This window comes from Poecilia mexicana, unplaced genomic scaffold (assembly GCF_051168715.1).
Source record: "Poecilia mexicana isolate PSO_F unplaced genomic scaffold, ASM5116871v1 scaffold_18, whole genome shotgun sequence".
Lineage (NCBI taxonomy): Eukaryota > Metazoa > Chordata > Actinopteri > Cyprinodontiformes > Poeciliidae > Poecilia > Poecilia mexicana.
The window spans coordinates 24,973,946-24,997,342 of NW_028263387.1; the positions used below are offsets into that span (position 1 = coordinate 24,973,946).

Consider the following 23,397-nt stretch of genomic DNA (forward strand, 5'->3'; position numbering starts at 1 on the left):
AAAAAATCCCTGGTCCATGTTCTCTATCAAAGACCATCTAACAAAAAGGGATTCCTATGAGTCATCACTGTAATGACAGCAAAGCAGAATCTAAAAATAAAACGGCATAAATTGGAGGGGTTTTTTCAAGTGTTCATCAAAAACAGCAAAACAAAAATCCCTTTGAGCTCTATCAGGTTGTTTAAGTTTAATTCAGGACTAAAACAATAAAATGACATCAGTGTGCCGTAGAGTTTGTCTTCCTTTATACGGGAGATGAATGCAGTGATATTTATGTAAGGGTTTGGTCTGTTTGAGCCTGTGCTGCTTTAGAAACACATGATTATCCACCTGGCAACAACAAGCGGTGCTACTGTTGGTCAGTTTGAGTCTGTGAATGCTCTGCATGCAGGCTCATTTCCTCCAACAGCTCAAGCTGAGAATGGAGCTTTACAAAGAGCGCCTCATTACACAGAAAGTTCTGTTCAAAGTGTCTAAATGGACTCAAAGAGGAAGAGTTTATGAAGCTGCCAAGGCTGTTAAAGCTTAAAATGTAATTGCTGTTTTTTAACCATTACTTGTTTTACATTAATGTGCCACGCTTTTAGACAAACTGTTGTTCAGATCGCAAATGGCTCAAGGAAGTAGGAAGTACTCCTGGATCAGTGAATTTGCTGACTCTGAGCCAGGCTCTGGTTCTGTTGGGAGTTTCTTCCTGGTTAAGTGGGAATTTTCCTTTTTGCTGTCACACATGCTCAGTATGAGGAATTGTATTTTTTGTGGGGAAAAAAAATACTTTTAAGAGTACTTTTACTTGCACTCTACTTTAGTAATATGTACTTTGTTAATTGAATCCCTAAAATAACAGCATTTGCACATAACTTTATATTTAGCTGATTTGAAGGCATAATTTTAAAATATTAAATCAGATTTTACAATCAGTAATTGAGTAATTTTTTCAAAAGCTACTTTTTATCTTTATTTGAGTAAAATTATTTTTAAAGTAGTTCTATTCCATCCTGCTGGTATCCTGCTAAATATCGGTTCAGTGTTTCTTCAAGCATTTTTCAGTTCATACATGTTTGATTTTCTTCATTAACTGTTGTGTTTCACAGCTTAATATTTAATTTTCTTCACTTTCCGTTGATTATAGAGAAATTTGTTTTTTGTTTATATGTTTTCTTCTAGGAATGAAGCTTATCTGGACCGAACACCCCCGGGTGGGCGGGTCCGATAGAGCCAGAGAGAGAGAGTGGGAGAGCGCGGGGGTTCCCTCCGCCTGAGTCAGCGCGCATGCGTGATTCCCTCCGCTGTCAGCTTTTCTCCCGCACGCGCTGGCAGGTCTGGATCAGACCGTTGGAGACTTTGTCAGCAAAACTCAGACCGTGAATCCGGGAGTCGGTATTTTTCCCCTGTTTCTGGCTCGTTTTAAGGATTAAAACCAGGAGGAAAAGCGACACATTCATTCCGGTAGGTTTATTTTATGTTTTAACGTCTGTTTTTAAACGCTTTACATTTGATATGTTATTTAAAACATTGATGTTTGGTGACACTGAGGAAGTGCGCAGGTGTGTAACTTCATATTTGATCAATTGCTAGCTTATTTGACAACAATAACCGTAATTTATTAAACATATGCTTTATGTTTTTAAACACCTTCGAGTTTGAATTTCAGTGTAACTTTAATAAAAATAATAATAATCAGCAGCTTCTTTTTGTATTTTCCCTTTATCTTCACTTCTTATCAGTTTTGTTTTGCATGTTATTATAATTATATAGGCTTCTACATTATTACAGCTTAATGACAGAACCTCTGGGAGCCAAACCCAGACCGGACATAATATTCAGTTTATTTAAAGCTGAAATAGTAGCTGTACTATGTTTTGTTTGGGATTTTTAATGCAAGTTCAACAAAAATGAGTACAATCTGTTTTCTTTTTGCTATATTATTAGCAGGATGGTTACAACACTAAAATAGTAAAACTTTGACATTGTTGACAAATAAATTTGATTCTGACAATAATTTGTATGGAGCTAAATTGGGGCCTTTAAGGGTGTTCCAAAAAAGAAAGAAGGAATCTGAAAAACTAATTTTGAAACTTAAAAACAACTATTTAGTGTGAAAAGCAGTTTGTATTTCAGAGATCAGATTGTTTAAGCTTTGAAGCACCAATTATTTAAACCAATAAACGTTTGGCCAAGAAGGTTGTAATCTTTCAAAGTAAAAGTCTTTATTTATCCATCCGTCTGTCCGTTCGTCGGTCCATCCATCCAACATTTATCCATCCACCCATCCATCCATGCAGATTAATCATTGATTGATTGTTGCCCCAGTGATAAACCAAATCATTCTTGTATAAAGTGTTGCTACCACCCCATGGTCACCAGTTTGTGTCCAGTCCTCCCAGTAAGCTCCTTGCCTGGCTCAGCGCTCCAGCTTGACCCCCTGACCCTCCTGTAGCCGCGGCGACCACCCTCAAGGGGGGTGGGTGGGGTGACATTTTAGAACTGGGATGCTGTTTGGGGGTGTCTGTCCCCCTTGCCACGGTAACCCCAGAGACCAGCGGCTGCTCAGCCAGCTCCTTTTGCTGGGTGGTAATCATCCTGTTTCCCTCCGTCGCAGAACAGAAGCAGAGAAAACGACTTAGAGGGGATTTGCTTTCATTTAGCTGTTTTTTTATGATCAGAGTCCCATGATGCCGTTCAGCAGGCGGCTTGGATGTTTGCCTGGTTCCCGTCCTGTTGGGGGGTCCAGATTCAACGCCAGAGCTTCTTAAACACGTGGTTTTGGTGCTGGTTGGCCGTGAAACGAGGCAGATGGTTTCTCCTCCTCCTCAGGGAGTTTACCTGCTGCTGTGGAGAAGTTTGGATGTTTTTCAGAGAGTTTGCTGTTTACAGCAGAACTCCATGTTGATGTTTTCCTTCTTTATGGAAGTGAGAGAACATTATTCTTAATTTTTGGTTTGTTTTTTGATGGTTTTCTCAGTGTGTGGACACTTTCTTCACCAATAAATAAAATGTGGACGTTTGTGGAAATAATCGCACTGCTGATGAAAATAATAATTACCTGTTAAACGTTGGTGATAAGTTGTTTTAATAAATCACAGGATTTTTTTGTCTTCTCACCTTCTTGGCCCATTTGGTCCATATTTGTTGGTACTTTAGTTGGTTTTTGGATGGTAAGATGTCATTTATTCACATAATTTTTATAAGTAAATATATTTATGATTGGCATTATTGTTGGTATTTATTAATTAGATTAATCTGAAATGGATTTATTTCATTAGAAGCATCATCTTCATAAATGTGGATAAATATATTAGGTATTTCTTGGTCGATTCTGTTAACATTATTTGATGCCAATCTGACACAAACAATCATATGTTAACTAATCATGTTTTATTGTGGACTCTGTAGTATTTACAGATAATTTGTGAATGGTCTCATAAATAGTCATGAGCAACAGCTGTATAAATACTTGCCTGTACTTGTTTTAGGGCTGCAGCTATTGCTTATTACAGTAATTGATTATCCACATTTAAAAAAAGTAAGTTCTTAAATTCCTTTTTAAGTAAGAAAATAAATATTTTATTGCCTAAAATGCAATAACACAGCATTCCTTTAGTGAACGATTGAGTATTTTTTGCAAAAGATGCATCTGCAGCTAAATAATAACACTAACATGTGAAAACTCAGCTCTTTCTGCTTGACTTATAATCAGTTCAGTGTAGAAATAATCTGCTTATTATTTTTGATCAACCATTTAGTAACTTGATAGCAAAAGATTATTAATAGGAATTTTTTATTACAGAATTATAAACTAAAATTTCCCCTTGAGGAGTTCTGGGTTGAACATATTTACAGACAAAGAAACTTTTTAATCTTAAATCTAAAATGTTTATATTTCCTGTACAGTTTTGGCTTTACTGCTCTGACTCTGCTGTTCTTCAGCAAATTACCTTTTTTGAGTCTGTATGCTCCAGTTAACGTTTAATCAACTACTAAATTAGTTGACAATTATTTGAATTAATCACAATTAATCCATGTATTTGTTTCAGCTAAATTCTTTAATCTTTTAATGTATAAAAAGTAATTAAAACTGGTGAATTTTTTTTGCAGGTTTCTGGCAAACAGAAATCATATTTACATCTATGCATTAAAAAAAATCAGTGCTATGAATTCAATGTCTAAAAAAATCTTTTGCACCATTATATTATGTGTTTATATTTAAATATTCTCACCAATCGAGGAAGATTGTGTTGAATTTCTGGGCTTTAAATCCATCCCTTCATGTCTCTGAATCGTTTCTGCTGCGCTCCGATTCCCCGTTCGGAAATCTGTCACAAAAAGTGTGGGAGCAGTAATCTGTCAGACTGCTGAGCAACAAGCAGCCGCCATAAAAACCCAAAGAAAATACATTTTAACAAAGATGTTAAAGCTCTCTGTGACTCACTGTCTGAAAAAAACTGTTTTTTTTCTTGCATCCCTTCCTACAAACATCCTAAAAATGTTGAGAAGAGTGTAAAATCTAAAATAGTTATTGGTTCAAAGCTTGAAAATGTAGTAAAACAAAACCAAAAAGCAGTTATTGGCATTTATTACACGTATTGAAAGAAAACGTTCATTCACTGAATTAATTTACTGAAGAACTGAGCGTTCCCTTTTGTAAAATCTTGTAAAAAGGTTCATTTATCATTTATTAGTTGCATAAAAGACTTTGTCTTTTATCTGAATTGTTTCTATTCATCTGCAGGTTAGGAATACATTGAAGATTAAATAAAACCACCAATAACATATTCCTCCCAAAAATGTGTTCCAGACTAAAACTTTTTAATCTTATTGCATCAATTTATTATTGGAAACATGATTATTATGTTTTTTTTTTTGTTTTCTTATCCACCAAACAAAAATCACCAAGTCTTTGACCAGCTGTTTTTGGAACAACGTGTAACTTTTCCATACACATCTTACAACAATTATTAACTTTTCTTTCATTCTTATAAGCTGCAACGCCCTGCAGAGAAGTGTTACAACCGAGCAGAGATCATGTTTGACTTCAGATAATGGAATAAAGCTGTTTACATAAAACTCTCCCTCTGATCCGTCTGAGGTTTTCACTTTTAATTTATCAGCTGCAGAGAAACCTCGTGTTCACGTCATTTCCAGATGAGCTGCTCGTATTTTAATAACGTCCCACAGATCAGATTGTCTCTCTGACTGCGTTACAGTGGATCACATAATGACTTCTGTGCTTTTCTTCGTCCTGCTTTGTGCCACACAGAAGAGGTCAGATGAATTTGCAGTGTCAACATTTGTCCTTGTTTTGTTTCTCAAACAGGTTTCTACGAACCGTGTTTGTTTTGCCGTACACTTTCACATCCCTGAGGAGTGGTGACCAGACTCAGAGCTCACATTGTTATCGTTTTATTCAGCTAAAATTGCAGCTGCAAATACAGGATTGAACCTCTACCAGCCTCTAACATGGAATATCAGGGACACTGCAGATAAAAGCAGAGAGAAACAAGGACATTTCTGAGTTGAAAATTTGCCACAAAACAATCAGAAATTTTTAGATTAATCTTCTAAATTTTCCTAAAAAAACTACTAAATTTCTGACTTTTAAAAGCTGAAAATGTGTCAGAAAAAACTCTTAAATTATGAGATTAATATCAGAAATTTTCAAGAAAAAAATCTGAAATTTTTAGATTACAAGTTTTTGAAATTTTTCAGCTTCAGAAGTTGAAAATTTGCTACAAAAAAGGAGGTAAATTTCTGAGTTTAATAAGTCAACAATTTGGCAGAAAAAATGTCCGAAATTTGAGATTAATATCAAAAATTGTCTCGAAAAACCTCAGAAATGTCTGAGTTGAAAATTTGCCACAAAACATAAAAAACATTTGAGATTATTTTCAAAAATTCTCCAGAAATAAAACAAGGAAATTTCTGAGTTTGTAAAGTTTAACATGATTTTTTTATGAAGTAAATGACTTGTTGCTCTAAAATAAACTTGACTATTGATCAAGATCTGTCAGATTTCTGCAACACAAAACAAGTTTGGACTTTTAAACTCCAGTTAAATTTTATCCTGAGCTCTCTGCATATTATTTACCAACACTCTGTGAGTGCGCTCAGTCGATGTTCATGTGACTGAAGAGGATGATGATGATGATGATGATGAGGAAGGGGTCAGTCACTCATTCACCCTTCCTGCCTCCTTCGCCATCGAGGTCGCTGCTGCAGGAATGTGGAGCGAGCGGCGGTTGGATGCGTGGATCATAACTGGGTCGGTTGAAGTGAGGTTTTGTTTTCTGAATGAGCGCGCTTCACTGGCCCAGTGGATTTCCCAGCATGCCTCTGGGGCTGAGGCCACCAGCACTGGGTTGTGACCAGTTTGTGAAACAGAGCTGCAGAAATGTGAATCTTTGACATTTAGATCAGGAGTCTGAGGAGTGGATAGATATCGTCTTTTAACTGTCTTTTGTTGTTTTTCTACATCTTTTGGTCGCCATATTATGTCTGTAATATTTTTGTTGTCGTTTTGTTTCAATATATTTTTTATTCCTTCCTTTGGTCTTGAGTTAATTTATTTTTTATTTTTGTATCTCTGTGGTTGTTGTGCATCATCTTGTGCTGATTTATTCATTTACTTTTTCCTTTTTTTCACATGATCATGTAGTAGCTGCTTTGTTTTTATTTTCATGTCTCTCGGATTACTTTAGTAATCAATCAATTGATTATTCTGACAATTAATTGATTCATCAACTAAAAATAACTTGGCACATTCTAAAAATCTTTCATACGATTATTTTTCTTAAATTGTTATAAATACATTAAAAGATGCAAATAAGGATTTAATATTCTGGCCTTGTATTTGTTGATTCTGATGTTATTTTGTAACTAAGCTCCCCATCATGGATGGAACTTTGTTTATTTTCATAATTTGAGGCCAAAGCTGATGATTTTCCCGGGTCAGCGTCGGCGTTGCCTGGCTGTAAACCTTTATTCTGCTTCCCTTTGAAGACAGGCGGATGAAAGATGAGAGGAAAAAGACGGAGGCAGCTGTGATGTTAGCGTAGCTTTCACATCTACACACACGCTAACTGTGACCCTGTTTTTGTTGTGCGCCACATAAACAAACTGTCATTGTTTGCTACGCGGTCCGTTTCCACGGCAATCAACGGGTCAGTGACCTGCAACCAGAGTAACACAAGGCATCCCTGGCATCTCCTGCACTCTGGACCACCAGCATTATGATGCAGAATATAAATCAGTGATGGTTAACTGATAACATTTTATAGTGATGGAAATGAAACTGTCAGAGGGAAAAGCTCAGGTTGAGCCATTTGGAGGTGAACTTGGTTGTTGTGACAGAGGAAGGGTGTAAAATATGGAGGCTGATGATCCTGCTGCCAAAAACACAAAGAAATGAGCCATTTTATAAAAAAGAAACAACACAACTTTATAGTCTGAGAAAAATTGGATTTTAATCTTTTTTCTTTTCACTTTTCTGAAAAGAAAAAGATATGACATGAAAAATTTGTTGCATCTTGATATCTGGGAAAACAAATAAATTTTTATGCATTCTGGCCTTTCATCTACCCTAAAACTCTGTAATATAATTAAAAATAACTATTTGTAAAAACTCTGTATTTGTTTTTACATGTGTTCATGGGAAAATAGAGATTTAGTCTGTGACAAATAATACGCCAATACTATACAGCTTTGAAACTATTCCTTATCGACATTGTTTATTTTCTAATAAAAAAAGTAGCTTAACCTATACATGAACGTCCTGGCGCCATGTTTAAATCCCAACAGGAAGTGGTGGCTGTTTTGAAGCAGTCTGATTGGCTGATAGATTTTAGTTTTGCGCTATACTGCCCCCTAGGGGTTTGGCATGTTTAAAACAACTTTCAAGGTTGGATTTGTGTGGATTTATATGGATGAAAACTTTTCCGAAAACTATCCCATGTGTGCAATATCCTTTTCTTTTATTTACAAGTTTTCAGATAATAACTGCATTTTTTTTCTTATATCCGGTAAATTGACTCACAGCTGTGGTGAAAATGGTCAATTAGAGGACAGAAAATGAGTGAAAAAGTAACCAAAGTCAAAAAATAACACTTTGTTAGGTTCAGGGAAGAATGAGGCTGTTATAATAACAGCAGCAGCAGCAGCTGGGTCGGGTCGCTGGTTCTCACACACCGGGTGGTTCCGGTTGTTAGCACGATTGAGCAGAAAATTTGATGGAAGGATTCAGGCAATCAGTGATGTGAGATTAGCTTATGTAACGTCGCTGTCGTCTTTAATTCATCAGCAGGAAGTGGAAATATTTGTTGACGTGAATCCAGAAGTTCACACGGTGATTTCCTCCCTTAGTGAGCATTAAATTATTAAACCCTGCAGGAAGGCGGCCATATTTGGGCTTCCTGCCACGACTCCGCAGCCGTACGGTGGAGTCAACAAGGCAGCTGTTACTGGAAGCATTACATCACTGCTGAGATCGAGTCTTCATTAACCTTTGAGCTGCAGGCGGTTTGATGAGAAAAACCTCAAATCAGAGGAGAAAAGGAGTTTTCACCAGAAGAAAAACAAGATTTAAAAAGAAAATAATTAAAACTGCAGAAATACAATTTTAATTTGGTTAAATTTAACTACATGATTACAAACAGACAAACATTAATATGAAAAAAAAAATCATCCATCCATCTTTTTGTAGATTCTGTAATCATATCCTGACTTCTTAATTTTTAAGTTATAGTGATTTTTTTATATTTATTGATTTAAAATTGGTAAATACAGAATATTCTGGGGCTTTATGAGAGAATATAATGTGATAAAATATTGTTCTAGTAGTTTCATCCAACCAGCAATAAAGTTTCTAAATGTAGCAGCGTCACTTTGGCATTTGCTTCCAGCTGAAATTTAAAACTGGGCTATTTGAGACCGAAGCACCAAACTAAAACCTTTCATCATCCAGCATTTACCAGAAAGATAACTATAAATCATTCAAGTTGAAATGACTGAGTTTGCTTTAATTTATCATGCGATTAATTGATTTATTGATTATTGCGACAGTATAAACACAAATACAGTCAGACATCTTCAACATCCAAGCGTTCATTGACGTCGTTTTCTACGTGTTTATTTTTGTTTCTTTTCAACTTTTCTTTCCAGACTGCTGATCTTCACCCGCTGATGCTTCGAATGACTCTTCTCCACTGTTACCATGGTTACTCGTGATCCTGGTGACCCTTCATTCTGCTCCCGTCCAATCAGACGTGGCGATGCACGTCATGGGCAGCGTCTCCCAGGCCAACGACATCCAGGGGTTTTCCTTCCAGGAGGACGCTGCCGTCGCTGAGGCCATGTCTCCGCCGTCCGCGCTCAGATTTTCACACAACAGTAAAAATGGAACCCGACTCGTAGAAAACCTTCCTCCTCCTCCTGCTCCTCTCCCTCCTCCGCCGCCACCGCCGCCTCCTCCTCCTCTGCTACCTGCAGGTAATCCAGGTGGGCTGAAGAAGAAGAAGAGGGTGAGGAGTTTCTTCTGGAAAACGATTCCAGCGGAGCAGGTACACTGTAAAACACAATCAGTGGACTTTACTTGAAAATTTAAACAAACTTATGTTATGCAACATGTAAAAACTAATTAAGTTGTTCATTTTACGTATTACAAACCTAAAATAATATAAGTTTTGTCTTTTGTGCATAAACTAAATAGCAAAGACATCTTGACACTCTGAGTTACATTCGAAGAAGCTGCTTGATTAAGACTTTTCCATTTTAAACTGATTACATTAAAGCTCCAGCATGTAGCTTTTATAAAGAATGTGTTTTTTATATTTGTTTAAAACTGTCACCATGTTGTCAGTTTGCTATGAGACAGATAATTTCTGAAAAGATCAAACTTCTCCTCCTTTCTGGGCTCCTATTTCTGTCTGAAGAAATACACAAAAACAACCAGTCAGATACAACAGGTGCTGTCAATCAATCTTGTGTACTTGTTACTACTAAATGTGCTAATGGCAGAGAAACAACTTACCGTCACAGGAAAACCTTTTATCTGCTGGTAACTGTTAACCCTTTGTAATCTAAAATCCTCACCAGTTTCAAATATTAAACTTTTTCACTTTAACTTGAATAGATTAACTTACCAAACATTTTTTATCCAAAGGTTCAGACCGCCTGTTAAAAATGAGTGCAAACAATAAGTTGATGAGAACTTCAGTTCACCTGAATTTAAACAGAATGTTCTGTTTTACAGTGTATGCTTGAATCTTTGCTTCAGGTCAAAGGTCACGCCAACCTCTGGACTCAGGGTCCAGTCCAGCAGGATTTCCAGATTGACGTCCAGAAAATCGAGGAGCTTTTCACGCAGAGCGACGGTCCGTCGGTTTCCATGCCGACCAGAGGAGGAAAGACCCGGGTGTCGTTCAGGGAGGCCAAAGACGAGGTTCTGGTCCTGGTTCTGGTGCCTGTTGGTCGACACTTTGGAGCCGGACTCTGACCGTCTCTTTGTTTACACCAGGTCTCCATCCTCGACTCGAAGCGAGGGCTGAACATCGCAATCTTCCTCAAACAGTTCAAAAGGTAAATAAATGGAAATATTTATTTTTAATTAGTGGAGAAACTCAATAATAAATTATAATCAAGTTGACGTCAGGTTCTGTAACATACTTTTCATGTAACTGACAGCCATCTTGGTAGGCAGTTGCTATGACAACAATAAACAAGCCACAAACTTAATTAATTGATACAATATCGCCATTTTGAACATTTGACATCAAGTACAAAGTAGTTAATTAAAAGTCTTTCCTGGCCCTTTTGCCTGTTTTCCCTGTCGAAGCTGAGAGACCAATATTTTTTTAAACTTAATTTTGGTTACAGAGCCGTCATAATCCGGTTGTTTCAGTTGTTTTCTTTATTTATTTTGGATATTTTAAATGTTTTCAAGTTCCAGTGTTAAATGTTCTTTAGAAATGAAAGTTTTTTGATCTTGTATTCACACTAATATGATATTATTATCATTATTTTAGTTGAAAATTATCTCAAAATATTGAGATACAATATTATCATATATCGCAATAATTTTTGGGACAATTTATTGTCCAACAAAACTCATGATCATTGCAGGTCGATGCTGACATTACCGTTGGCAACGTCTGTGCTGCTACATGTTAGCAGTGAGATGCTAATTTGAGCTTGAATAGCATCGCTAATAGGCTAACTCCTGTCAGCACAACATGTAAATAATAATAGTGTTTTCCAGCGTCCAATCAGATTGTATTTTGAAGCAAAACTTATCTCCCATTGGGGCGAGTGAAGCAGCTTCTATCGCTGTTGTTTGGGGATTTCACTTGTGCGTCAGATTTACAGGTAAATCAGAAACACGTAAATACAAAGGTTCCAGCTCTGAACCTTTGCATGTAAAGAAAAAAAAATTAATTGCATTACAACAATTTTTATGCATTGAAATCTCTGTAAATAATTCACCTGTCTGCACCAGTGCTAAAGGCTTTTCGACAAATAATTTCTTGATTTTAATTAACTTCTGAGGCATTTATGGTAAAATAAAATCCTAAATAAACCCCTAACAGATTATTTAAAGTTTCATATCTTTGATCCTCAGGGAATAAAGCCATTAAATTGGCTTTAATAGATGTTTTTTTTTTCCGTAGAGCTCATGACCGTTTAGTTTGAGTCATGCACTGAGCTGAAGCTGGTATATTTATCTGCAGAGTCTGAATCCAGTGTGACTGCGTGACGCGTCTCCTCGCCCTCATCCTGAGGTGTTGTGGGTAAAAACAGATGTGATGATGCTTCTCTGCTATGCAGGAGTGCAAACAGGATGGATGTTAACGACACGGGACTGATCCACGGCTACGTCAGAGATTTGGTTCAAACTGAAACAAAAATCACAGAGTGAGACCAATTATCACAACGAGGGACGAAATACAAAAACAAAGACTCTAAATGTTTCTTTCTAAATTTATTAGGCGTCAACTGAAAGAGAAAACCACAAAAAAACTGCAAAGACATCCAACAGGAGACATAAAACTAACCTTCATCTCAAATCTTATAATAATTAGGGATAAATCAGTGAATCACACAATAAGTTCAATAATTTCCATTTGCATGACATTGTTTTTCTCTTTTCTCTCTCTCTGGATGATAAAAGTCGGGTGCTTTGGTCTCAACCAGCCCTTATTTTGAAAGATAATTTTGTTCACAGAAACTTCATGATTTATTTTATTTGTTGCTTATTTTGGAAATTTAAAATGTTCGTTCCAATTTAAAGTTTATTGATCTTTGAGAATCAATTTTGCGTTATTTTTACATTATTATACTATTGTCATGAAAAAGATCTAAAATCAAAAATATTATAGTTTATCACAGTAACTTCTGGGACAATTTAGCATCCATAAACTTTATCAAAAACTTAATTTTCAAAATGTTTTTGTTAGAAAGCAGAAAAACTTCAAAACTTGCAGAACAGCTGCAGATTATTCCACTTTTATTAAGATTAAGCTCTTATAAACCACCAATTGCATCCAATAAATATGTTTGTGTTGAAATCTTGGCTAAAAATGAAGCATTTTCTCAAAGATAACTCTTTAATTTTCCCTTTAGCTTCATGTCCAGCTTGTCGGTTTGGATCTGGAGGAAAACGGGTCACAGAGTGTTCTGATCGTGTTTATGATGTTCAGAATCGATGCTTAGGAAAAACCAGAACACATGAGAGAGGCGCTCCGACTAAATTAGTTTACACTGATATAGTCATTTAAATCTGTGCAGAAGTTTTAATTCATTTCTTCTATTTGACTCCAGATGAACTTGTTTTAAATCTGAGTTTGGTTTATTTTTATTTTTACCACTGATTAACACAGACCAAAGTGCCATTTTAACACATTTGGAGTGTAATTTAGCTGTTAATTAGAGAAAGCATTTTCCCCTGCAGGTCCAATCAGACGCTGGTGGATGAGATTCGCCATGGCAACAGCGAATCATTTGGGGCGGAGCCTCTGAGAGAGCTGCTGAAGCTGCTTCCAGACAAAGATGAGGTAAATATTTCATCTGACGTCCCTGAAACACAAACATCCTCACCTACAGAGAGAAATACAAATATTTTATTTAATCATAAACGTAAAACTCTGGGTTTGATCCTCTGAAGGTGAAGAAGCTGAAGGCGTACCGAGGCGACGTCTCCAAGCTCTCATTGGCCGATTCCTTCATTTACCTGCTGACTCACCTGCCCAGGTGAGCTCACTACTTTATCCAAACATGTTAGCTAAACCTGCTAATATTCAGAATTAATCTGTCAAGCACAGAAGGACTTTTAAATATGATGTTTTTTTTTTTAAGTTGTTGCTGGTAATCAGATTAGATAATACTGCCAAAAAAAAGTTTGTCAGCAAACTAATCACTACAAAAACACAAAATATTACACATCTTTTTGTCCTAGTTTCTAGTGCAAATATCTTAAAATAACACAAAACTAACTTATAAGCAACTTTTCAGCAAGACATGAGAGCTTGTTTTAGGTAAATTATGTCTTAATATTGATGAAAAGCTGCTTGTTCCTTTGACAGATAAATTAACTTATTACAATGAAAACATTTCTTGTTATAAATGAAAATAATCTACCAACAAAACAAATATTTTTTTCACCAAATTAAGAAATTATTGACTTAAAACAAGCTCCTTGTTGTAAAGTTATTTGTAAATGACTTTGATCTTAGATATTTGCACTAGAAACTAAACCAAAATTACTTGGGAAGAGTTTGTGTTTTTGCAGTGTAAAAAGCCAAACTGAATAGAAAATCTGAATTACTTTAAAAAGCTGCTAAGAAATATACATAGAAATATTAAGAAACTAAAGAAATTAATTTTCAAGTAGCATTTTGCATTTAAGCATTTTTCCTGACATGAAAAAAACAAACAAACCAACATAAATATGTAAATAACTAAATACTCAAAAACTAATTATTTCAGAATGAGAGTAAGAATTCAACTCCTTCTCCTTTTTTTATTTTTAAAATATTTACCAATTACCAGCTGATTTCAGTGTCATATTTTATGAAAAACCAACCAAATCCCCTGAGTATTGCGTATTATATACAATATATTCATATTTACAAACAAAGGAAAACAATAAGTGATCAAATGATCTGTGAAAACAATGTCTTTGTACAACCTGAACATAAACATACTTAGATTCTGATGTTTAGCGTGACTTTCTAAGTGTCTCTAGTTAATTAACATAAATTCACAGCAGAATAGAACAGAAATGGAGAAATTCAGGTTTATCAACAGGAAAGTATTAAAGCAGCTTCACATACAGACAGGAATAAAATCAGATAAACGTGATTTTATGCTCTGCTGCTGAAAACTTTGATGCTTCCATTATGACCAGCTCACATTCTTCTGTTTGTCTCATTATTATAACACCATCAATCCATCATTCTCTGCAAAACATTTTTCATTATAATGTGAAATATTACCTCTAAATGTCTGTAATGCCTGTTTAATGCAGTTATTCGGTCCGCATCGAGTCCATGCTGCTAAAGGAGGAGTTTCCTGCTTCCTGCGACGCCATGAAGCGAGATTTTAAAATCCTTCGCTCTGCAACCAAAGGTAGCAAACATTTTACTGAAATACCTGAAATATTTAAATTCTGATGGTTTTATTTGCTTCTGGCTGTAACTTTTAACCAAAGAAGAAAAAACATTGTAGTTTATTCAACCTTTCCTGAACATTAATGTCGTTATATTCCTTCATTTTCACTTCAGTTATTTATTTTTAGAATAATTTTATGTGACAGACCAACAGATAAAAACTGCATAATTTTACAGCCAGTGGAAAATTTTGAATACTTTTAGATTTTTTCTAAAACTAAAAAATCTGATCTGATTTTACTTGAATTCAGACGTCAGAGTTAATAATTTGCAGAAATTTTTGCTGCAGTTGTAAGAAATAATTTCCAATCTAAGCTCCATTCATCATCCTGACCACAGAAAATGATGATAAAAACATCCATGTTTCTAAGAAAGAAAATTTTAAAGTTAAGGAATTTAACTCAGTACTGTAAGAAGAGTTGAACAGTTTGATATCTGAAATGTTTTTATTCCGCAGTGAGTTCAGATAAATGAGATAAAAACTGACAGCAGCTCTCACTGCCTCTAGATTACTTAGTGTTTTTTAAGTGTGCTAAAATATTTACAGTAGAAACTAAACCAAAAATACTTGATAAGACTTTGTGTTTTTGCAGTGCAGGGTGAGTTTTAAAATAATTCATCAGACTCTCCTTTGAACATTTTCCTTTCACTAAACTTTCTGCAGTGATTTTTGTGTTTTTATGAATGAATGTTACAAAAAAATGTTAATTTGAAGACAGATATTTAACAGCTGACGACTCAGTTTCTACTGAAGATAAAACAGCAGAGCGATGCTGAAGAAACTCACCTGATTTCTTCAGATTCTGTGCAGATGTGCAGAGCGATACGTCATCCTAACACGTCGATTATTTTTAGCAGTGTGTGTGTGAATCTCTGCCTGAGCTGCTAACAAAGTGCTGCCACTGTTAGCTCTCCCTCTCTCTCTCTCTTCTCTAACGACACATTTCTTCCCTCCCTTCGTTTTCCTCTCATCCAGAGTTAATGTGCTGTAAGGAGCTCCACGCTGTTCTGCACTTGGTGCTGCAGGCCGGAAACATCCTCAATGCTGTGAGTGGGGAATAAAAACAATTCATAATTAATTAGAAAACCAGCTACAGATTGTTAACTCTCTGTGTCTAATGTCACATAAAACAGATTAAAACTGGTTTTTGCTCAGTTTTCATCTCTGGTGCAGAAAACTGCGACATCAGAAAGCTCCCTGCAGCTCGGGATTTTTTATTTTTTTTTACAAGGAACAGATGTTCACTTATTTCAAGGATCATCAGGGAGCGCTAGACTCAAACCGTATCATTATCCCTTATTGTTCACATTGTCAAACTGGAAACTTCGCCTTCGCATGCTGCGCAAATTACACAGAGGCAGCAGAAACCTTCCGTGTTCTGCCTTTAAAACATTTAAATATGTTTATAATCTTTACCTTCAGCCTTTCTCTCATGCGAACAGCTCATATTTCTGACCAAAAATATATTTTATGCACTTCTTATTTGTTATTACAAGGCTTTAAAACGAAATCTGTTGATATATGAAGTTGACAGAGGAGGGACGTCAAATTACCATAACAATGCAGCAACAGCAAACCACAAACAATAACGGACTGAAATAGGCAGCGATAAAAAAAGAGACAGACTGACAGCAGGAAATTCTGAGAAAAACATTCATAAAAAATAGAAAACGGAGCATCAAACCCTTCGAACGTCATCCAGTTTCACACAATAAAACTTCAGACCTGAATGTGTTTAACTCAAAGTAGTGCATTATTTTAAAGCTAAATGTATTTTTATATATTTTTAGTGATTAAAGTCTGGATAGGTGACATGGTGGAAACAGCCGACAGGTCAGGGAGAAAACTGGAATATTTAGTTTATAAATCACTGAAAAGATCTGCTGCTGTTGCTGCATCAACCTTCCAGACCTCTCAGGTCTTCTGGTTCTGGTTCTGCTCTGCATCCAGAACCAAACATGGAGAAGCAGCATTCATCTTCTATGCACCACAAATCTGGAACAAACTTGCAGAAACTGTTTTAAATTGGGGCTAAAAACCCGTGTTAACTGGAACGTCGTTGGTTTCAGTCTGGATGAAACCTTGGCAGTGCAGTGGGGAGGTTTGGGCTGGAAGCTGCTCCAGTTGTTGCTAACGGCTGTGTTGTTTTCTGCAGGGAGGTTCTGCAGGAAACGCCGTGGGCTTCAAGCTGTCCTCCCTCCTGTCGCTTGCAGACACCAAGTCCAACAAACCGGGCATGAACCTGCTGCACTTCGTGGCTCTGGTCAGTGACTCAACCTGATGATGATGATGATTACCACAAACCAACTTCCCTGGTCATGTTTTACTCAAACATGACCATTTTCTCTTCATCTTAAAATATAAACTGCAGAGTTTTTGCAACATTTGCTGCTGTTCTGTTCTAAATATTGCATCTTGTTAACTTCTGACTGCAGTTCAGGTAAAGTTGAATTTTTTTTTTTCTCCAGGAAGCTCAGAAAAAAGACCAAAAGCTGCTGGAGTTTCCTCTGAGACTGAGCAACATCCAGGCTGCATCCAGGTGAGGCGGCGCTGCAAAGGTTCTCAGCTGAGGGTCACATTTCACTGCACAAACACAAAATCTGACCAAGTCAGTTTCTAGTGCAAACATCTTAGTTCACTTGCAGATATAAGCTTGTTTTAAGTCAATAAATCCTTAATATTGATGAACAAGTACTAGCTCTATTGTCAAGTGACCTGTAATTTATCCCAGATTATAAATAATCTCCCAGAGGAACTGGAACTTTTTCATTAATATTTTAGGGACTTGTTGATTTAAAACAAGCTGCTACATCTTGTTGTAAGTTTGTTTTGTTTTATTTCAAGTGAACTGAGGTATTTGCACTGGAACATAAACCAAAAATACTTAATTTTGTGTTTTTCCAGTGCATGTCTGAATAAATAAAAAATGTAAATCAGAAACGGTTTTACAATTTCTTATAAGACGGCGCCCCCTGCTGACTGTGGTTGGCAAAGCTTTTTCTACAAAGCCAAATCACATCCCTCAAATTAAACTGAAGTAATTGCCTTTAAATAGAAAAAAACAGTTGTGTTTCTTTTGTTAGGATCTCCATGGAAACGCTGGATGCTGAACTGCAGTTGCTGACGTCTCGCACGCGCTCAGTAGAGGAGAGCATCCAGAAAGACACAGAGCTGCTGCAGCAGCTGGACGGTTTCCTCCAGGTAGAACAAAGTTTCACAGCTTTTTTCAGGCTGATTCATTTCTGCATTTATTTTTACGCATCGACTCAGAGTGCAGGTAAAATGAGCTGTAAATATGTCACAAAAATCAGTTAGTAGTTAGTAATAGTTGTAAGTAATTGATAAGCACAATAAAATGCAAACTTGTCTTTTTATCTGAAACACTTTCATTCCTTCTTATTTCATTTTCCCATATTTTAGCAGATCAAAATTGAAATTTGATGGAGATTTGGTTTTATGGGTTAGAAATAAAACAACAAATAGAGCAATGGAAACAAAGAGAAGGAGACCTTTTTGAAAAACTAAAATTAATTAAGACTTTTTAGAGAAAGATACTCATGTCTGACAGGATTACAGATTAGTCAAAGTAAGATAATTGATAAGACTATTTTAAGGGGTGTGCGTAAGACTGACATGAAGGAGTCTTCCTGAATGTTCACATCTGCTGTCATGAAGTAAATGTACAGTAAATTCGGTAAATGACACTTCATTATTGCAAAGTTGCATTAAATCTTGCAGTTAAAGTCCATTAAAAGTGTCATGTAACCCCTTCAAATAAAGTGTTACCAAATCAGCGCTAACCGTCCTGCAGTAGAACCAGCCTGTGAGTAACGGTTTGTGTCGCTGCGTGTCAGAGCGCCACGTCGTCGTTGTGCTCGCTGCGCGGCAGCCAGCAGCAGCTGAAGAAGGAAGGCAGAGAGCTGATCGACTTCTTCTGCGAGGACAGAGACTCGTTCAGGCTGGACGACTGCTTCAGCATCTTCCAGACCTTCTGCACCAGGTTCACAAACGCTGCCAAGGTTGGTTCAAAAACTGTTAAACTAAATTTAAGGGTTCATTCACACCAGCCCTGTTTAGTCCGCTTTAATCAAACTCCAGTTCATTTGGGTAGAAAGTCCGGTTCGTTTGGGGAGGTAAAAAAGCAAACCCTGGTCAGTTTGGTTAGAAGTGTTTTTCTGGATCTTAAAGGAGAACAAGGAGAGAGAGGTGAAGGAAGCGGCTCGCCGTCAGCGGATGCACGAGGAGGAGCTGAAGAGACACTCATGGTCCGGAGGAGAGGAGGTAACAGAATCCCACTCTGGACAATTTAAGATTAAAAATATAACCCCAGTTCTCTGATTAGCATTTAGTTTGTCTCACTGACTCCCAGATTGTTTTACTGACAAATTATCCCTAACTTGCACATGAGGTCACGACCCATTAGATTTATGGGACACAAATCTGACAACAGGAAAGTGAGGAAAAACTTTGATTGTCCAGTTGGCCAAATTGGTGGACATTTTAGCTTAGCACCCAGTGGTGCAGTTGAGTGCAGGAAGAGAAGAGGTTTTTAACTCCTCTAGTCATGGGACGAGGGTCTTGCTTCCTGCTGACGTAGACGTAAACAGTGCCAGCCATTCAGGAGGAGTGAGACACAAAATGAAACCCACTGACTTCCTGACCAGATAATATATTTCTCTTGTGCGATTGTGTTGTAGGTGACCGGAGCCCTCGGGTGGCGCTGCAGGAGTGAGACCGACATGTCAGCAGCAGCAAAAGATGAGGTTGGACTTTTACTGGACCTCCTGAACCCAAAGTCTCTGAATACCAAGCACGTCACTCGAGGACGTTCTGGGAACTTCCAGCGAAGCCGTAACTCTCCATCCAGCTCGCCATCTCTCGTTGCAGAGCGGGAGCTTAGCGCATTGTTGGAGAAATCCAACGACCTCAGAGTTCCTCGGCAGAGAGGAAAGGAGGACACGAGGAAACATCTCCCACCAACATCCTCTAAACTTCAGCCTGGAGGTTCAGGACTCTCTCCTACAAAGGTTTTAACCCACAGAAGGAACCCTGAAAACATCGATGAAGCAGACAAAGACGTAAATAAAGATGAAGTTCCAGTCAAATCTGCCTCTGATTCAAACCAACAATCTGAGCTCAACAACAGTGGGAATAACTCACCTGCTCCCAGTTTCACCAGTGACGAAAAACTCCCCAACAATCCGACTGAGTCTCGTTTGAGGAATGAAACAGCTGATGAGACTTCCAGAAGACAGAGTGCTGACTGTAGCACCACTGCTGCTAAAGGAAACATGTCTGTGCTTTTAGAGAGATGCACCCTGGTGCCTGAGCTAAAGGTGTTTGACAGTACCACCCGGACGGGCGGCGGCGACTCGGTGACCGCAGGTCCGGAAGAACAGGGAGCGGACAAACCTCAGAATAACTCCCAGGAGATTGAGAAGAACACTGAGGAACAAGAAGTGAAGGTGATTGTCTGGTGTGTGACAGGTGTGTGTGAAGCAGCCGGTGAAAACACACCTCTACAAGCAGAGAAGGAGCAGCAGGGAGGGAAGACTCAGGGAGAAAAGCAGCAAACTTCCTCTGCAGCGTCCACTAATGAGAGTTCAGAAGCTCAGGCAGATGGTCAAAGCACAGAGTCCGTCCCAATCAGCAGCCAACCAGTGCCTGTCTCCCGCTCCAATGACCCTGGATTACATCCAATAATCCCTGCATCAGCCAATCCAGATCCCACTCTGACTGCAGAGGCACCTGAAAAAGCTAAAGTGATGAACTCCACCGATCGGAGGACAGATGTGGGACCTGGCCCAGAGCAAACATCTCATAATACAAACATAAACAAGAAGACTTTGAGGCAAAGGACAGTAGAAGGTTCTTCAACTGGAGGGAAAACAAAACCTGAAACTTCAACCAAAAACTCCACCAAGAAGTCCCTGGACTCCAGAACTGGAAATACTGGAGAGAAACTATCAAACACAACCTCTACAGGCGGCAGATTGATCCGCACTCTCACCAGCTCTGATAACCAGAACATGAGGCGAGTTGTACCAATCACAAGGATCAACCCAGGTTCTTCGTCCAGAGATAAAAAACCTGAAAAGCCTCCAGCAAACACCCGCAGCTCCTCCAGAACCACGAGTCTGAACATCCGCTCCCCACGTCAAGGAGAAAGGCCCAGAACTGCTCCGGCGTCCCAACGGTCGGGCTCCACTAAGACCCCAGAGTCCAGAGAGCAGAACCAGGACCTGGAGGGCAGGCCATCCATCCGGAAACCCCTAAAGAAACCCAAAACCCAAGCAGAGGAGAAAATGTGTCTCTCCAAGCTTCGAGCTCTCAATCAGGCCGGAGGGGGCAGTGTCAGTGCTCCTGTCACGCCTCTTCACAAATCCAGAACCCCGTCATCGTCAGCGCTTCCGGGTTTCACCAGAAACACAGCATCGTCTTCTTTCAGAAGAACCAAATCTCCTCTGATGGCGTCTCACCCCTCCAACTCCGCTTCCCCTAAATCCTCCTCCAGAGCCACAGATCTCCCTAACGCCTCCTCCTCTTCCTCTCTGAAGAGGTCTCAGAGCGCCAGATCTTCTGCTCTGTCACCTCTATACGGCTCCCTGGCCCCCCCTAAAGGCCACAGACGAAATGACAGCGGCAGCGACAAGTCAACCCATTCCAAAGACTGGAGCAAGACCAGCAGACCGAGCTGGAGATAACAGGAGACGGGAACATAAACTCTTGGTTTTTGTTGTTCCCCTGATTCTGGAGGTCAAATTGGACTGTAGAGTCCAGGTACAAACTGAGGATTCTTCCTGAAATAAGCATTTACCGTGTTGTTCAGAAATTGTTCACTTTAACGCCAACATGTTGGTGGTAAAATGATAGAAACACTAAATATGCGTTCTTTCTACAAACAGTACTAACAACGTGCTTTAAAACCCCTCAGACGACACATTCAGAGATGAAGAATAAGATGTGTTCCAACTGAGATATTTATGTAAACATGGCATTCAATGATGAAGATTTATGAACTAAAACTAACTATAGAATTAGACTGTCTTGTCTTTTAAGGCTGATAGGCAGCAAACTGTGTAAAGGGGAAAATATCCTGTTGTCCCATTATGTTGATTGAAGTCAGTCCCAACATTTGTCAGTAGGGGGGGCTGTTTGCCTTTTAAACATGTTCATATGAGCCTACATTTTAATATCCGTTTCATTTTATCTCAATAAACAAGAAGCTTTCTGTCTTCATTCAAGTGATTCAACATGCATGTTGGTGAAAGTCTGAGTCCGAATCGGTGGAAGAAAAGGATTTCTGCTAATATACCCTCATACCATCTGGCAAGGGGAAGGACAGAGGAAGGAGAAAAACTGACTAGCTCACCGGCTTTTTTGCATCCATCATGGTTTAATAGTAAATTTGTCACCTGTTGCCTGGTGAAGTTCGTCTTTGCCATTGGATCACTTCTATTGTTAACCCATACCATGCTGCAGTCCATCCATCCATTTTCTTTATACCCTTGTCCCTCCTGGGGTCAGGAGGGCTGCTGGTGCCCGTCTCCAGCTAACGTTCCGGCCGAGAGGCGGGGTCACCCTGGACAGGTCACCAGTCTGTCGCAGCATGTCATTCTTTTGTACATTTGTATTGTAATGCAGGTCTTAAATTTGAGTTGGTGAAACTTGCAGAAACTGTGGATGTCAACGATCTCAGAGTTCATTGACGGAGCTGAAAGGACGACACAAAGAAGCCTTTCCTTCTCTTAACCTGAGCCTGGAGGATCGGGACTCTTGTATGATTTCACAAACCCTGTTACCGACGAGACACATGAAGATGCAAATTAAGGTAGATTAGAAAAGATAATTTAAAATTGTTGATAAACACAATAATAAAATGAAACCAAAACCAAATTATTTTTGTGTGAGCATTAAATGAAGGTTATTTGTGTAAAAACAAACACAGACCGGAGGAGTCACAAGATGTTAGTTTGAATTACATTTTATTAGAGGTTTGTTAGGTAAAAGACTTTAAAGAAACATAGAAATGCATCAAATCAATCAAAACCAATTGTCTATTAGAAACCAATCAAAGCTTCACATTGACACATGAAGTCAATAGTCTGCTGAAAAACTCCAAAGAGAAATGGAGACCAACAACAAAACAAGCAAGATGACAAAGTAGCTCCATAAAGACAGCAGATCTCTGACATCACTGAGCTCTCAGCAATAACGATGGCGACTAAAGAAACTGAAACTAATATACACATTTGAACCACGTGGACCTCAAATCACTGCTGAATATTTCAGTTTAGCAAACTCAGCAGAGGATCCAGACCAGACAGGTCTAATCCCAGCATGTAGAGGCTGAGTGAATCTGGTCTGGACTCTGTGGAGGAGAGTCATGGTGCCAGAGAAGCTGTAGAAAGACAGAATACCTGCTCTGTGGTCCAGGAACACTCCTATTCTGGAGGAAACTGGACCTGATACTGGAGTTTCAATGTTGTTGTGATAAAATCTGCAACCATTTGTGTAACAGTATAATGACCACTGAATCCAATTTTTTCTCCTCTGCTGATGTTCTTGTATGAAATTGTTACATCAACTCTTCTCCCGCTCCAACTCCCAGTAACAACGTCCAGTCAGACTCTCTCTGCTCAGAACCTGAAAACAAAAAGCAGTGAATCTGCCTGGATGCTCAGGATAAAATTGTTTTTGTCCCATTAATGTTACTTTCCCGTTCCCTTCAGATAATAA

General features: G+C 38.3%; 1 protein-coding gene across 2 annotated transcripts; it reads left to right on the top strand.

Moving 5' to 3' along the window:
* Positions 1–1,279: 1,279 nt before the first annotated feature.
* On the top strand, positions 1,280–22,554 carry LOC106908096 (uncharacterized). Of its 2 annotated transcripts, XM_014974074.2 has the most exons (14): positions 1,280–1,449; positions 9,157–9,554; positions 10,271–10,435; positions 10,511–10,572; positions 12,941–13,043; positions 13,154–13,239; positions 14,516–14,616; positions 15,634–15,704; positions 16,814–16,921; positions 17,127–17,197; positions 17,742–17,859; positions 18,513–18,677; positions 18,847–18,939; positions 19,356–22,554. In XM_014974074.2, the coding sequence occupies exons 2-14, from the start codon at positions 9,267–9,269 to the stop codon at positions 21,360–21,362; spliced, it is 3,438 nt and encodes a 1,145-aa protein (XP_014829560.2). In that variant the 5' UTR covers positions 1,280–1,449; positions 9,157–9,266; the 3' UTR covers positions 21,363–22,554. The 2 variants fall into 2 exon arrangements, with proteins under 2 accessions (XP_014829560.2, XP_087871296.1); XM_088015170.1 differs by lacking the exons at positions 1,280–1,449; positions 9,157–9,554; positions 10,271–10,435; positions 10,511–10,572 and adding an exon at positions 11,801–11,904.
* Positions 22,555–23,397: the final 843 nt, after the last annotated feature.